Raw genomic sequence first — 16,461 nt, 5'->3', positions numbered from 1 at the left:
TATTGTATTATAAAAGTAAGAATATAAATATATGTTTGTCTTCGTTTATCAATTATACTTACCCAAGTGACGCATTACGAAATTAATTCGTTAATAAAAAAGAAAAGATAAATTTGAATATCTCTAGAACAGAATCGTTAATTTTAAATAGAGCGCGTTGATGATAGCGCCACAGAGCGTCACGCGGACGTAAGTGAAATCATAATTAACGAGCTATGGGCACGCTTGGTCGTGTCGAAAGATTCGTTGATGGTATCCGCTGTTGTCAGTACGAAGTAGAAAGAGTAGGATGTGGTATCGTACAACGTTATGGTATTTTTCGTGGCTGCGATTTCATGAGAAAGTTGTTGTAATAATGAATGAATTTTGTTGAGGGACATGCAGTATACTATATCACGCGAGTGTAGGACAAGTTAACCTAAAGCAGTGTCTGTGGCTTTGTCGAAAGTGAAGTGTAAAAGTGCGCGGGACTCGCATTGAGAGCGAGTACCAAGAAGTCTTAGTGTCGTGGGATATGCACACACATGTCAAGATGTCGTCGGGAGGACATAGCAGTCGTACTCGAGCCGTACACATAGGTTCAATATTCCAGAAACTTCACGGTCGGTTTGCTGATCCTATGACACTGCCGAAACTTTCGACCGACAAGCGAATGCTTGATAAGACTTGGAAGCTTATGGACAAGGTAGTTAAATTATGTCAACATCAAAGGATGAATTTAAAAAATTCACCACCATTCATCCTGGACATTCTACCAGATACGTATCAACGATTGAGACTGATATATAGTAAATATGAAGATAGGATGCAGGTGTTACATAGTAACGAACATTTTTGTGTTTTCATTAATAATCTTATGAGAAAGTGCAAGCAAGCAATTAAGTTGTTTAAAGAAGGCAAAGAAAAAATGTTTGATGAAACTTCACATTATCGTAGAAATTTGACTAAACTCAGCCTTGTATTTAGTCACATGTTATCCGAATTGAAGGCCATTTTTCCAAACGGAGTATTTGCCGGACATAAATTCCGTATTACTAAGGCAGATGCAGCTGAATTCTGGAAAGAAAGTTTTGGAATCAGGTATGTATATTAAATAAAATTTTTTTTTGTTTTTCCATTTCATTTCGATTGTATAAACAGAACACCTGTCTCATTGCGTATGTTTTTGACTCTGGCGTGCGTAAAAATGAATAATAAACGCGCGCTAGTGACTCGCACGTGCGCACACCTAACCTAAAAATGTCTCTGTGTTATTGATATTGACATTAGTATCGTGCATTGAAAACTGAATCGTTCGTTAGTTTGCACCTGACGCCATTCGTGAAATGTATTTCATCGACACCGGAAGTGTTCTATTTTACCTGCAAACTTATATATAGATAAAAAGTTATATTTTCATATGACCTCGAATTATGAAAAGCATTTCTTCCTTATTACTGTTTTAATAATAATTTATCAATGTTATGCATGCATACACATAAATTTTGTTTTTTTATTTAAAATTTTTTTAATTACTATTCATTGATAAATCGGCGGACTGAAACAAGATTATTTTAGATTCGTAAGAAAATATTATTAAAAAAATATTATTAATTTATGAATAGTATTAATTAAAGAAATTGAAGTCCATATATGTTTTTGTTATAATACAAATAGTCCGATGAATATATCATTTTTTGTTATATTAAAATAAAATTCAAATATAAAAAATTCAAATAATTAAGTATAAAAAATATAAATACATAACTATAAAAAATTAAAACATAAATTAAACGTTGTATATTCTTTTTATAACATTATAAAAGGTGAGTGATATAAAAAAAAAGATGACTCGTTTATGTTTCCGGTTGGAGAGATTGGTTGTTTAGATAATGAAGCGTTAAATATCAAATAACATCTACCGCTATATTAGCACAAAATCACTTCCGGTGTAATCGGAATTTTATTTATAATTGGCTGCAGAATATCGAACCGTGTAAATTGTGTAAGATGAACCGTTATTCAGTATTGCCAGTTGGTTACTGTTCATTGACAGCAATTCAGATTCAGAACACAAATGAATGAAAATGAAGAAAGAAGAAAGAAGAAAGAACATTTAGAGATATATTGTGAAAAAACACAGAAAATGAGAATAAGAAAAAAAGAAATAAGAAAAATAAAAAATAAAAAATAAATCGATTTAGGCCTATTTCTTAATTATTCTTGAGGCTTAATATATATTATATTATTTTACAAAACTGATCTGATACACCTACTTTTACTGGAATATGTCATGACAAAGTATCGGAAAGCGCGTGCCGTGCGTTCTGGGCTACATGCCGCGTAGCGATTTATCAGCCGGTATAAATAAACTACTAGCAGTTCGAGCCAATTCATGAATGACTGACTACTGTACAATGTCGCGAGAGACCGTGACGATTTGTTGAGACACGAGACTTATGAACGAATAGCCTTTCGTTACACACGCTTTCCAGTCATTCATTGGTATAGATTTTGCATAAATACTTTAATATATTATGTATTCGTGATTATTTCTTTCTTTCCACGATACTTAAAAATGCTTATCATTTAATATTTGTTATATGTGTAAATGTCTTATATCTTGTACAAATTTTTAAATTATAATTTATCTTCTTTAATGTTATGATGATTTTTAATACAATTTATGTTGTGAAAATTTTTTGATTGAAATTAAAAAATATGTAAACAAAATAAAATAAACTTTTTTTTATAAAACTAGAAATTATATTTTCTATAAAAAATTAATGAAAACGATAAGATATAAATATTTTAGATACAGAATCAGTAAAGAAAATTTTCGTTTGAAGATATATTTCTTCTATTTTTGTTTTATTTTCTATTTCAATTTCTTAAAATCTTTTTTTGTTGGACGAAAAATGACATCATATTTAGTTTTCCAAAAAGCTAAGCAAGAATTTAAGGAACTTTTATCGGGGAAAGATTCTGAACATTTGTAGGATGCGGATGATTGCAATGTGATTAACATGTGGCAAGCTTCGATTACGCCAATGCACGAACTTTCAGTTTCCGGTCAAATGATCCGCGGACATCCGGCGGGCCTTATGTTACGCTTTTTACGCTCTTATATTTTGCTTTTTTAATCAAACAAAACTCCCAAGTATTCCTGCGCATTTAATTCGACGTCGATAAGATAAACATAAGTCATGATTTATCATACCGGAAACAATATTTATCATTATTACGCTATGTAACATATCTTAGAAAATTATCGGTATCTCGGTATTTTTAGTCGACCTTTCCGACGCATAATGCGCATTGCGTTTAAAGAAAGTAATCAACATAGGAAATCGCAATAAATAAAAATCGTTTTGAAATCCACGAATAAAAAAAATTTCTTAATAAAAATAAATTGAATGTATGTTTAAAAAATTAAATCTTCGAACAATGTTATCATATCATTCAAAAGTCTTTAATCCATATCTGATATCTATTTTTTCAGTTGGAAATTTCTTTATTATAGTATCGATGAATAACTAGTTGAAATATAAATGTACATTTCATATATAAACATGTATTCGTCTTTTAACAAATGTTTTCAATAGCTGATTGAACTAAAAACAGTAGCAAAAAATGAGACTTTATTGAAAACAAGACCGAAATTATTTAATAGTTATGTAATGGTTTCGATCTATAGTTATGTATTTGCTAGTCCGAGCTGGAGGCAGAATCTTCTCTTTTCTACTGTTCCATTACAATGTATATGTACAATGATATACCGGATGTGGGCTGGGAAAGTCATATGAGAAAAAAGTAGTGAGGCAGAATGGAATTCAACGAGGTTGAACATTCCGGTTTCTTGTCTCCTACGATTATTTCATTAATGTAGTTGATCTCCGGTTCCCTTATCCCCTCTGGTGAAAATAATTGAATGTGAGTCTCTGTACTCTTCAGGGGCAAAGTGACCAATGTTCACACTGACATATATTTTATATGATCAAATATTATTGTATCAAATATTTTAATAGAAGCAAAAATAGAGAAAACCGAATCATCGTCGAATTATAACATCTAATTTAAAATTAAAAGCAAAAAAAAAAAAAATTAATTTGATTCATGTGATATTGAATCGATCAATATGCTTGGAATTTCATTGGAAAGAATCTCGAAGTTTGCTAGTCTCTGTTTATTCTTGAGATATCGGGTATCAAGTGCATAGCAGATTTGGTGTCTCGGAATAAAGCATCGGATGCAACATGTCGTTTGCAAGACTCGATTGACAGCATTACAATATTCAAACTGTCAAAGGTTTTTTTCGCGAAAACAAAATAAAAGGAAATCATTGAAATTATTATATAGTTTGTCAATCAACATTTTTTTTTACTAATATATAAAAATCTTTGCGGTAGTGATGATTGATTTTTAAATTTTATGCATTTTAATGCGATTTTAAAACAATTTGTATTAAACGAATCCTTCTAACTTAATTTTTTTAACTTGTATGAACATTTTTCTTTTAAATTTAAAGTTAATATATAGTTAATAAAATAAAATTGAAGAAAATTTAGAAAAAATTTAATAATACTCGAAACACGTTTAATCATATTAGTTAATCATATTTGAAGAAGATAGTAATATATTGAAAATAAGTTGGAGAAATTATTGGAGAAACATTTCATACGTAGGTGGGAAAATTGGTTTGTGTGAAAACTGTATTTATGTTAGAGAATGTTTAGCAGAAGGATACTATATTAATTCCGGTCGGCAGGGGTTGGAAATGCATTGGTAGAAGTGGTCCGATATGTATCAACTATCCGTGTCTGAAGTTACAAGCAAAGAGGTTCGTACCCTCCTTCCCTTTCATAGTCGACCAGTTAAGCTTGCATCCGGACGTGAGCCGAAGCGGAAGGAAGGGGACGTGACGTCGCGATTAAAGCGAATTAAGCAGAGCGAACTGTACGAATCGACGTGGCCGCGTGAACGAACCAGAACGTTCTCTTTACCTATGTTTTTCAAAATAACCGGATATATCTTATTTATTTTCATTTATTTATGTATTTTATTCGAATTCATTTCGAATTTCAATTCGATCGATCATACGTAAAAATATATCAAAATTTGATTTAAATAATACAGTTTTGTTTTATAATAAATAAATCGCTCGGGATCACTTACTTATTACGAATCAAATAATAGCATATCATAATATTCAATTTTATCATAATATTCTTGATTTTATATTCGAAATGGACAAAAGATTTAAAATAAGGACAAATTAGTAAGCAAATATATTATTCTTTGAAAATAAATTGACATTTTTTCATTAAACGATTTTGAATGATTATAAAGATTTATAATTTCATGTTTTTACAAATTTTTCACTCGTTTTTGAATCTCTTACTTTGCAATTTTAAAGAAGAGAAAAAGAAATAAGAAATTGTTTATTTCGAATTAAAAAATAATTGCTTTTTATGGATCAAGATTATTTATTACATAATCTTTTAATAACATAAAAAAATGTAGAATAATTGAGTAGTTTAATTTTTAAGTAGTTGAATAATGTAGGTAGTTCTAATTGAATAATGAAAAAATCATACTTTTAATCTTTTTTTTTTTTGTTGCATAGAATATTTTATTGAACTGGAATTTCGAAAAATTTTTTTAACTTTTTTTTATTTAATTTTTTTAATTAAATAATATTAAACATGTTAAGTATCAATAACATTAATGCCAATTTTATTATTTTATTGTAAAAAATAAGCAAAATTTGTAAAATCATTCAATGATAAAATGAATTTGAAAAATTAATTCCATGTTTATAAAATATAATGAAACATGTAAGAATATAGATTATTATTTTTTATGTGAATAAGGAGCATTTTTTTTTAGGAGCATTCTTGTTTTAATAAAATGCCAATAATATATTAATACACCCATTCTCAAGAAAATCATCCGACGGATTTACACGAGCGTGCAAAACCTTTGAACCATTCTTAAAACAAACTATTCCGATCGTTCCATTGACATTTTCCATGGGTGTATTTTTGCTGAATATTATATAATTACATTTATTCGTCGATGATTACAAATTTTAATTTGTAAACATGAAAAATTAAAAGCATATATCGCAAATTCTAAATTTAAATCAAAATTGCTTAAAAATATTGCTATAATTTGTTTCTTATATACATATTATTACATATTATATATATATAATATTATATATTTATAAATAATACATATATATATAATATTATATAATATATAATATTGTAAAATTGAACCATAAAGGATTAAAATAAATATTAAATTATCAATTGTGTATTTAAAAAAAACAATTTTTTTATTTTATAATTACGAATAAAAATATATTAATCTTTGGATTTAAAACTATTATCTATTTATTTTGATATTTTGCTAGATATTTGTAATGATATATATATATATTAATATTATATATAAATATTGAATAATTTAATTTTGAATACTTTTGTTAAAATCTAAGGAATACTTTTTTGAACATTGTGGGGGTTAGGAATGCCAATTGGTTGCATAGTTAGAAAATGAAATGAGGCACAAATAGAATAAGATAGCTTTGTTTCCGTCATCATGGCAATTTCAAAGATCGTGAAAAAAATCGTGTTTTCCAAAACTATGAAAAATAAAGTAAAAAATAAGTATATAATATAATGAATCAAGAATCAAAATTTAAATATCTACATTATTGCATCATAGTAATTATTGATCTTATAATCTTGCAATGTATTTAAAATATCATATCATATTATATATTATGTTAATTCGATTTCAATTTATACAATTTATATTTATACAAATTAGAAACGTTACATAGAAGATGTCGGAAAAGCAGCGATCTATGAATGGAGGTGAGGTTTGGATCAGTCGGCAAGCAAGGACAACTAATTATAGCGTTAGTATCTCTCAGCTTCGTTTTGTACGTTATCCACGCACCGTTGATGCATATATAGATATATCGCGGAACATTCAATTCCGAGATAGTACTCTTGCAATAGAGGACGTGACCTAGTTTAATGATGACGTAAACCGATTCAGAATTGAAATTCAAGAAGAACACAGTTCATGAATCGGAATTTTTCTTTTGTTTTTATTTTTTTACTATCCAGTTCGAATTTGTCAAATATTGTCTTACTGAGATATGAATTTTAAATATATTGCGAAAAAAAAAAGAAAAAAAAAAAAAGAAAAATATTTCATGGAACAAATTGAGTATTTACCTTGACCTAATAGGTACTGATCTATAATTATGTCATCGTATTACTCCAATGTGCCTAGGATATATTGATCTATTTTCGCAAGCAAAGAACATTGAATTTCCCATGACATATTTTTGTAAATTAGATAAAGCCACGAAATATTCAATTATGCTCGATTATATTTAATACATTATATTAAAAAATATATAGCAAGGGATTTAATTGATGTTTAAATAAAAGGCATACTAAAAATAAATAAGGTCAAGAATGAATATAAATATCATAATATAGTAAAACCATATAAAACACATATTTGGTACAATGAAAAAAAAAAAATAATTCACCAGAAGGTATATAATTGAATGTAATTTGAAATGTGAAATTAAATGAAATAATGATCAAGATTAAATTTTAATGAATAAATATGTATACATGATAATAATATGTTTATTCATATAAGTGTGACATTTAAAATATTATTTAATTACAGAAAGTGCAATTTGTTGCTTTTAATGTTAAAAAATATTGAATATTCGATAATTTTAAAAATAAATTTCTATTAAATAAAAAATGTATAAATAAAATATTTTTTTGTCCTTTCCATAACAATAATTTGCAATTGATACATATATTGATTGATTATAAAAACTACTATTAGTGCAAATATTTGTAATTGTAAGATCAAGATATTTAAAAATATTTTTCAAGATGATTTTTCAAATTACTGGGAGCCACATTTGGACCATGGCGTTCCACCACTTTGCCTTCTTTATTTACAATAAATTTTGTAAAATTCCATTTTATGAAATCACCCAAAATTCCTCCTTGTTCTTTTTTTAAATATTTCCATAAAGGATGCGCAGAATCTCCATTAACGTCAATTTTTTCAAACAAGTCGAATTTAACCTGAAATAAAATATAATTATATAATTATATTATTAAAAATTAAAAAATTAAGATTTTATCGTTCTAAAACATAATAGATTTTTATACTTTTTGTCGATCAGCAAAATTACATATATCTTCACTATTTCCCGGTTCTTGACCATTAAATTGATTACAAGGAAAAGCCAAAATTCGTAAACCTATAAATATCAATCTTTTTTAGTATTCTAAAGAATGATTAAATACAATTTAATATATTTTACCTTTAGATTCAGCATATTCATCGTATAACTCATTCAATTCTTTATAATTTGTTGCTGTAAGGCCGCATTTTGACGCTACATTTACGATTAAACAAACATGTCCTTTATATCTGCAAATAGAATATAATTATTGAATATATTCATACGTCTTTTTCTATTAATATTATTTATTACTTACTTAGATAGAAAAACGTCTTCGCCTTTGATGGATTTCGCAGTGAAATCATAAATTGATTTCGCTTCCTTATAGTTGTCGTTTCCACTCATAGTTATGACTGAAATTGTATATTATATATATTATATTTAAAATGTCTTATTGCATTAAATATTTTAGGCTAGATATTTAGTAGTTTAGGAATGAATTGCTACATTGAAAACGAATAATGAATAAAATATAATAATAATATAATGAATAAAATATAATAATAAATAATAAATAAAATATTTTCTAATTATAATATTTATAAATATTGATAACATTAGAGATAACATTTAAATAAGTATTATTGTAACTTTTATTCCTATTTTTTTCGAAAAAAATGTTGAAAGATTTTTATTTTAAAATTTAAATTACATAAAATTCATTTCTTAATGAATATTAATATGTATGCTCTAATGGATTTTGATGATTTTTGTTATTAAGAATAAGTTGTTTAACAACTTTTTTCTATACATATAATTATCAAAGAATGAATTTTATGTAATTTAAATTTTAAAATAAAAATTTTTCAACATTTTTTTGTAAAAAATAATAAAAAAATATGATTCAATAGCAATAATATCTATTTAATTCCTTAAAGTTATCAATTTATTAATATTATAATTATATATAAAATATTTTAAATATATATATACTGACAATTTTTTTCATTTCTTTCTAATTTTTATCTCTTTTTTATTTTAAAAAATTTGTTGTAACATTTTAAAATAAAAAAAAGATTTTATTTTGATTATTCATTCATAAAAGTTAACGTGTACTATTTTTAATATTATTTTTATACTATTTTAATATTATTTTTAATATTAACCTTACTCATATGATTACTTGCAACTTTGATATTAATTTGATGTACATATAAGTTTGACAAACATACTATTAACATAATTCATTCTAACATTGATTGCTTAGGTGATGAAATTACATTTAAAATGTGAAATTTTAAATGTAAATATATTATTTTCCATATTTTTAAAATATTTATAGAAAAAATTTTATATAAAATTATAAATATTATAAATAAAATAAATAATAAATTTTTATTTTTTTTAATAATAATAAATATTTTTTTATATAATTATTGTCACAAAATTAATATTTTTAAAAAAATGTATTTTAACAAAATTCATCAGACTATAATCTATGATATTTCTATATGTAAACAGTATTTTATATCTATATAATTTATATATATATTATGAATATTTGAAATAAATGTGATGGTATGAAATGCATGTCATTTCACTTGTAATAAATTAGAACTTATAACAATTTCTAGAATTCTTAATTATTTAAAAGTTAATGACTACATTTTATATGTCAAAACCACAGTAATATTTTGTTTCAAAATATTAATACATTATTCTTTTTATTATTTCTAGTGTATATTTTACATATGATTTATTTTATATACATTTCACGCAATCATTAGTAATAAAAAATTACAATTATTTAACATTAGTATTTGTAACTAATAACAATCAATCAAATCAATTGAATATTTTATTATATCATGCATTATACAATTAAAATAAAAATTTCAAATTGCGTTTTTTAATATCTACAATAGAAATAAAAAGACATTCGTTAAATTTATATTACGTGCCTGAAAAATTTCTTATAACATGAGTAAAGCCCACTGGTAGCAGTACTTTGAAAAGATTCATTCTTCGTTGCGCAATATGTGTAAAGTGAAAAATACACGATCGTGTAATACCTGAAATTTTCAATACTAATACTAATATGCAATACAAAATAATAATTTTTTCTATTTATCTCTTGATTGTATCATAAGATTAATCGTATTATTACATTATATCATAATACTTTTATAAAACTTATGATAAGGTTATGTGGCGTATATTATCAAATAAATTTATGCTGATAATATATAATTATATGATATATTTTTTAACTTTTATCATGTATTTTTAATTAATCATTTATATTTTAAAATAATATATAAAATAAAGTAAAACAATTAAGTGGAAATTTCAAAAATATCAATCAATAGTAAATGTTCATTTTTATACTTGAGATAAATGATAATAGATGGTATCTGTCTTTATATGTTATCATGAATTGCATAAATTGTCATATTTTATATACCTAATACTTAGTTATTTTAAATTTTAATTCTTTTTTATGAATGATATTTCTAATATAATTATATTACTTGATAATAATAAAGTTAATAAAGTTCATAAAATGAATTAAATAAATCTTACCAATAATATATAATTAAATATCACGAACAGGAAACGAACTACACTCCAGGAGCTCTGTCTTTACACTGGTGAGTTGGTATGAATTTACAGTTTATCAACTCACATACAAACAATGTGTGTGTATATATATATGTATACATATATAATATATTCAATATTTTATTATAAAATATGATATCAATAATTTATACTTTTATGTTTATTTATTATCGAAGTACTATTTTCTGTATAACAAAAATTATGTATATGATATACTGGAAATAATGTAATAATGTATAGTTGTTAGGTTATGATCGTTTTATTAAAACAAAATTATTTATGCAATTTTATCATAAAATATGATTTATGATATTTGTTTTCAGTACATTGGTTCCATGGAAAGTATTCAAAGATAAATTGAACGAAGTTCATCCAATAAGTTCTGGATTACAAGCCATGGCATTAAAATCTACGATAGATCTCACATGCAATGATTATATTTCTAATTTTGAATTTGATGTATTTACAAGGTAAGTTTAAAAAATATAGAGAAAAATATAAAAAGAAATTTTATGTAGTTAGTAAATGAATTACAATAAATTTTCTTATATAATAATCTTTACAGGTTATTCCAACCATGGTCTACACTTCTTCGTAATTGGAAAATTCTAGCTGTGACACATCCTGGATATGTAGCTTTTCTAACTTATGATGAAGTGAAAGCACGTTTACAAAAGTATTGTAGTACTAGACCTGGAAGTTATGTATTCAGATTAAGTTGTACAAGGTTAGGACAATGGGCTATTGGTTATGTCACATCAGATGGCGATATCCTTCAAACAATACCTCACAATAAAAGTCTTTGTCAAGCATTGCTAGATGGATATAGAGAAGGATTGTAAGCATTTTTTTTTCATATAAAAAGTTATTAACGTATTAGTTTTTAAAATTTATAATTTATTTCCAGTTACTTATATCCTGATGGTCGTAATATAAATCCAGATTTAACATGGGCAGTTCAACCTACTCCTGAAGAACATATAAAAGTAACAGCAGAACAATATGAATTATATTGCGAAATGGGTAGTACATTCCAATTATGTAAAATTTGTGCAGAAAATGACAAAGATGTGAGGATAGAACCTTGTGGACATCTTCTTTGTACTCCATGTCTTACTGCTTGGCAGGTATTATTTAAATTTATGTATTCTTAAATTATATTATTTAATTAAATTCAATTAAATACTCACTTTTATTTAAAAAAAAAATTTCGGAAGAATATAGAGATGAAATACAATATTATAAATACAATTATAGGATTCTGAAGGACAAGGTTGTCCATTTTGTCGAGCTGAAATTAAAGGAACTGAACAAATAGTAATTGATCCGTTTGATCCACGAAGAACACATCGACCAGGAACGCAATCGGCATCTGCTAGTAATGCATCAACTCCTACGCGGGACCTTGACCCGGACACCGAGGTATCCGACTAGGAGTAGCACCTACCCTCATTATATTAAATGTGCTCTATGTATAACAATTTCTCAGCAACATGCCTCATTTTTAAAGAATGCTTCATGCATTTCATATGAGATCTTGAGTTTGTACGATTGTCATGTCATGTCATTTATAAAATTATCATCGAGAAAGTATTACCTCTTATAAGGTACATAAGTTTAAATATAATAATAATTTTATTAAAATTAATATTTCTGAAAGTAAATAATGTAAAAAGGGACCAACTTTTTTGTCTCTATATTTATCTTTAAATTTCTTTTGAATTTTTTTTTTATTTTTTTTCTTTTATATTATTTTTTTATTTATATATAATAACTCAGCATAATTCTAAAAAAATTTAAGTTTACGAATAATTAATATGAATATCTTGGATAAAAACTTAAATTTACATATTTAATTAAACTAACTGTCTTTTTAAATTTCTTGTTTGTAATAGTTTGTATGTATTACAATTTGCGAAAAATTTTTTTGTTTATGGAGACCCTAAGGTAGGTTGCTTTTTTGCATTACAAAATCGAGGGCTTATTGTACAAGTTATCGTTCTTGTTTCATTATTACGAAATGTTTGCACTCAATTCCTTATTCTTTGTGTCGTTTAACATATGTTAATACTTGCTGTACAATTTAGTTAAAATAATAGAATTTATGACGAACAGATGATGTTTAAAAATATCATTGTAGTCGATCTTCATATCAGGTTTAAAATTATAATTAGATACGAATTACTTTTTGTATAACAAAGTAAAAATCTTTGCTCGCGATTAATTGAGAGATCAATTTAAAATAATATTTTAAATGCATGTGCCAATATATAGCTGGCAGCGTCTTCTTTACAATTTATGCATATAAAACTTGCAATTAGAATTCTTCGTATTTACATAAATTTACATTATTTATCAAATAAGAAATTAATTTTTCATCATAATATTAACTTATTCATAAATTTTCAATGAATCCGCACAAATAGAAACTTGTTTGTTATAAACAAAATTTGTTTAACAAGATCTTGATTTGATATTCTTCATTTCATATTTTGTTATAAACAAATTTAAATCTTTTTTACTAATTGATATTTTATTAATACGTACATCAAAGTAAATTTATAAGTATAAGGAATGACATGGTAAAAGTATAAAACAAAAGAAAATAGTGATTTTGATAGTACTAAGAAATAAGAAGCAGATAAGATAAAATGATCTTCCAACGAAAAGAACATTGCTTATATCAAGCAATATTAGAAATACTATGTAGCCTATGAATGGACAATTCGTTCATTCGTTGTATTTTAGAATTAATTACGTACCTGTTGGCGATAGAAATAATGTAATAACATGCGTCATCTTTACCAGGGAAAAAAGATGTTATTATTTTTCTTTACTTTAAAATATTTATTATTTATTCTATTCACGTATAAAACGAATTTTAAGAAGTTATACCTACCAGTGATTGTATGGTAGCACTTCGAGCAGAATTTCGATGCTATGGTACATACGTTTCTCATTATTCTTTTTCTTTTTTTCCCAATATTTTAATATTATAGATTCTATATGCATTGATGCATGCGAAAGCAATTAAAAATCGAAAAAAACTTATTTTTTAAATATATAAATTGGCAGTTAATAGTATAAAGAAGAACAATAATTTTTTAAGTATAATATTTTAACATCTACGAATCTATAAATAGTAGACAAAGTTTACTATATGTTGCACTAAAAACTCGAAATTAAAAGATAGATTTTTTACTGCGTTCACGTGTAACCATTAGCGTAATTTGTACAATGATTAGTGCTGCTAATTGATCAGTCGTTTAGATCTATTCATGCTGTGCATATCCAGCAATGAAAGAGGTCTAAAATAAATAATTCATAAACATTACAAAGTGTAGCGTACGTTTCTTGTTTCTTCCTACTCATTATAAAATAGGAATTTGAGAAATAAGTTCTTTTTTTTCCTTCTTTTTCTATTTGTTTTTTTTTCTTTTTTTTTTTTTTTTTTTTTAATAAAAATATATTATCATTACATCAAGTTACTTTTGCATTGTGTATATATATCCCTTTTGCTGGATTCTAATTTCTATGCCTATTAAATCAAGTGTTCCAGCAACAGGGAACTATTGAAAAATGAACCAAGGTGTTACGTCGTTATATCGTTCGCATGATCGTTTATCTTTATTTCATAATGTTATCTACTGGGTCCATTGCTCTGCCCGCTGCATGATCGAAAACTAATCGATAATGTACATAGCCGAAGGAAACATATTTTGATTCGTTTAATGCAGGTAAGTGAACAAATGCATTATGATCCTCTGCTTTGATGCTTTGTAATTATGCTCGTTCTTAATTGTGATGTTCTTCCGCATTCAGGTTTTTTACTAAATTCCTTTTATTTACATTAATTTTTAAATTTTTTATCTACTTTTAACATTTAAATAGATTTATTTGGTTATAATATTTAATATTTATTAATAAATTTATTGTATTCAGAATTAAAAATAGAATTGATTAGGATACTTATTTCTTACGCGATTTTTTTGCGTCAAGTAACAGAAAATCATAATTAGATTAAAATGAAATACATATTATTTTTGTTAATTAATGTCATAAAAATTAATATATATTCTGTTCTTTATTCTTGATGTTTTAGGAAATCATGGATTTATGTAACGGACATTGTGGACTAATGTGTTACGACTCGGATGAAGAAGAAGATTCTAGTCCAACAAATTCACCAATTTCGACCCGAAGAATTGTACCAAGTCCACCACTACCTCCTCGACGACCTTCTCCATCACCCACGCCGAATAGTCATTCGAGAAATGGTCGTCATTTAACTGTTCCGAAAGAGAATGCTCCACCACCGCCGTCATCAACAATCAATACAGCATTCAATTCTAATACCGACAATCAACAAAACAATAATAGTAAGTAATGAGAAATAAAAGAAGAAATTAGAGAAGAAAAATTTATCAATGATTATATATACCTGTATTTTCTGCAGAAATTAAATCATTCTATAAAAGAATGTTTGTTTTATTTTATTAGTAAACTCTGAAGCGGGATACGATATGCTACATCGGGCCTCTTCACCTTCTCCAGTGCCATTGATACCTCCGCTTACAATGGCCAGAACTCATATTCGTCGATCACAGGGAAATCATTTAATCACATCACCACAACCACAACCACCGCCAACATTACCTGAAAAACCGAGCCGTGCCAGCGGATCTTCGACAACGATCTCTCAAATTGCGACTAGCAATAATGTGCCACCAGTTCCGCCTCCGTTATCAGTACCACGACCGCCGAAAACAGTGAATAAAGAGCATAACAGGCACGATCATCATTACGAGAACACAATTGTGATACCTGGTACAAGACAACATGTCGTGAGGAACATTAATCTAGAAGCGAATACAGCTCGATTGTCCGCTCTGATAAGAGGTAAGGACGATCCCACAGGTTCTTCTAAACCTGAATCCGCAGCATATGAGAACGTGAATGTCGAACATATTTCCAAGTTAACAGCCCTAGGATTCGCACAAGATGCTGTAATTAGAGCCCTCGGTATTACTAGGAACGATCTTGAAATGGCTTGTGACATACTGCACGAATTTGCTACGAAATCGTCTTGACCAGGTATGCGTATAAGTCAAACCTAAAAGCAAAATAAAAAATTATTACATTAATCATATTGAATGATAAAGTTTTTTCAAAATAAAAATTTCTTTCTTTGCATTAGAATTAACATAACATATATAATCTTAATTCTTTTCTTTTTTTTTTTTTATGTTTCAGGATTAAATACCGAAGAATCATAACCGATTCTATATATATTGTACTTTTGATGAATATTATGCGTGAAATTTGCTATTGCTAATTACTGGAAAATATTATTTTTCATCTGAAAGCTCGGACGTATTGTAAGTCGAGCAATATACGTATTGAGAGCCAACAGAAATTTCCTATCCAGTTAATCAGCAATATTCTTTACTGTTTTTGCATGCATCATGCGTCAATACTTTTTTAACTTTGTCACCTAACTGAATGATTTATAGAAGATATCCTGAAATATTATTGTATTTCCTTGTTACATATACTCGTATATACATATAATTAATACAAATAGAAGACTGCTTAATACTGTGAAGATGAAAGAT

At 26.4% G+C, this 16,461-nt stretch overlaps 2 protein-coding genes across 8 annotated transcripts; one reads left to right on the top strand and one right to left on the bottom strand.

The window, feature by feature from the left end:
* The first annotated feature begins 146 nt into the window (after window positions 1–146).
* On the top strand, window positions 147–16,264 carry LOC411982 (E3 ubiquitin-protein ligase CBL). Of its 5 annotated transcripts, none has more exons than XM_395448.7 (8): window positions 148–1,080; window positions 11,170–11,316; window positions 11,412–11,684; window positions 11,754–11,973; window positions 12,104–12,268; window positions 14,949–15,225; window positions 15,347–15,940; window positions 16,100–16,264. In XM_395448.7, the coding sequence occupies exons 1-7, from the start codon at window positions 515–517 to the stop codon at window positions 15,934–15,936; spliced, it is 2,238 nt and encodes a 745-aa protein (XP_395448.3). In that variant the 5' UTR covers window positions 148–514; the 3' UTR covers window positions 15,937–15,940; window positions 16,100–16,264. The 5 variants fall into 5 exon arrangements, with proteins under 5 accessions (XP_016767071.1, XP_395448.3, XP_016767086.1 ...); XM_006570788.3 differs by lacking the exon at window positions 148–1,080 and adding an exon at window positions 10,846–10,923; XM_016911582.2 differs by lacking the exon at window positions 16,100–16,264 and having other exon boundaries at window positions 147–1,080; window positions 15,325–15,484.
* On the bottom strand, window positions 7,607–10,910 carry Gtpx1 (glutathione peroxidase-like 1). Of its 3 annotated transcripts, XM_006570696.3 has the most exons (6): window positions 10,808–10,910; window positions 10,186–10,296; window positions 8,541–8,637; window positions 8,363–8,472; window positions 8,208–8,299; window positions 7,607–8,120 (listed from the first exon to the last, which is right to left on the bottom strand). In XM_006570696.3, exons 2-6 carry the CDS (start codon window positions 10,244–10,246, stop codon window positions 7,905–7,907), a joined length of 576 nt encoding a protein of 191 aa, XP_006570759.1. In that variant the 5' UTR covers window positions 10,247–10,296; window positions 10,808–10,910; the 3' UTR covers window positions 7,607–7,904.
* Window positions 16,265–16,461: the final 197 nt, after the last annotated feature.

This window comes from Apis mellifera, linkage group LG1 (genome assembly GCF_003254395.2).
Source record: "Apis mellifera strain DH4 linkage group LG1, Amel_HAv3.1, whole genome shotgun sequence".
NCBI lineage: Eukaryota > Metazoa > Arthropoda > Insecta > Hymenoptera > Apidae > Apis > Apis mellifera.
Note: the sequence above shows the minus strand (reverse complement) of the source record. Positions and strands in the feature narration are given on the sequence as shown.

Bases quoted from the DNA above. Each gene is read 5' to 3' on its own strand.
- LOC411982 (XM_395448.7), top strand. From the start codon at position 515: ATGCACACACATGTCAAGATGTCGTCGGGAGGACATAGCAGTCGTACT. The intron at 11,317-11,411 runs GTAAGTTTAAAA...TAATCTTTACAG, and splicing joins GAATTTGATGTATTTACAAG to GTTATTCCAACCATGGTCTA. The intron at 15,226-15,346 runs GTAAGTAATGAG...TTATTTTATTAG, and splicing joins CAATCAACAAAACAATAATA to TAAACTCTGAAGCGGGATAC.
- Gtpx1 (XM_006570696.3), bottom strand. From the start codon at position 10,246: ATGAATCTTTTCAAAGTACTGCTACCAGTGGGCTTTACTCATGTTATA. The intron at 8,300-8,362 runs GTAAAATATATT...TGATATTTATAG, and splicing joins TGAATATGCTGAATCTAAAG to GTTTACGAATTTTGGCTTTT. The intron at 8,121-8,207 runs GTATAAAAATCT...ATTTTATTTCAG, and splicing joins ATTTTGCTGATCGACAAAAA to GTTAAATTCGACTTGTTTGA.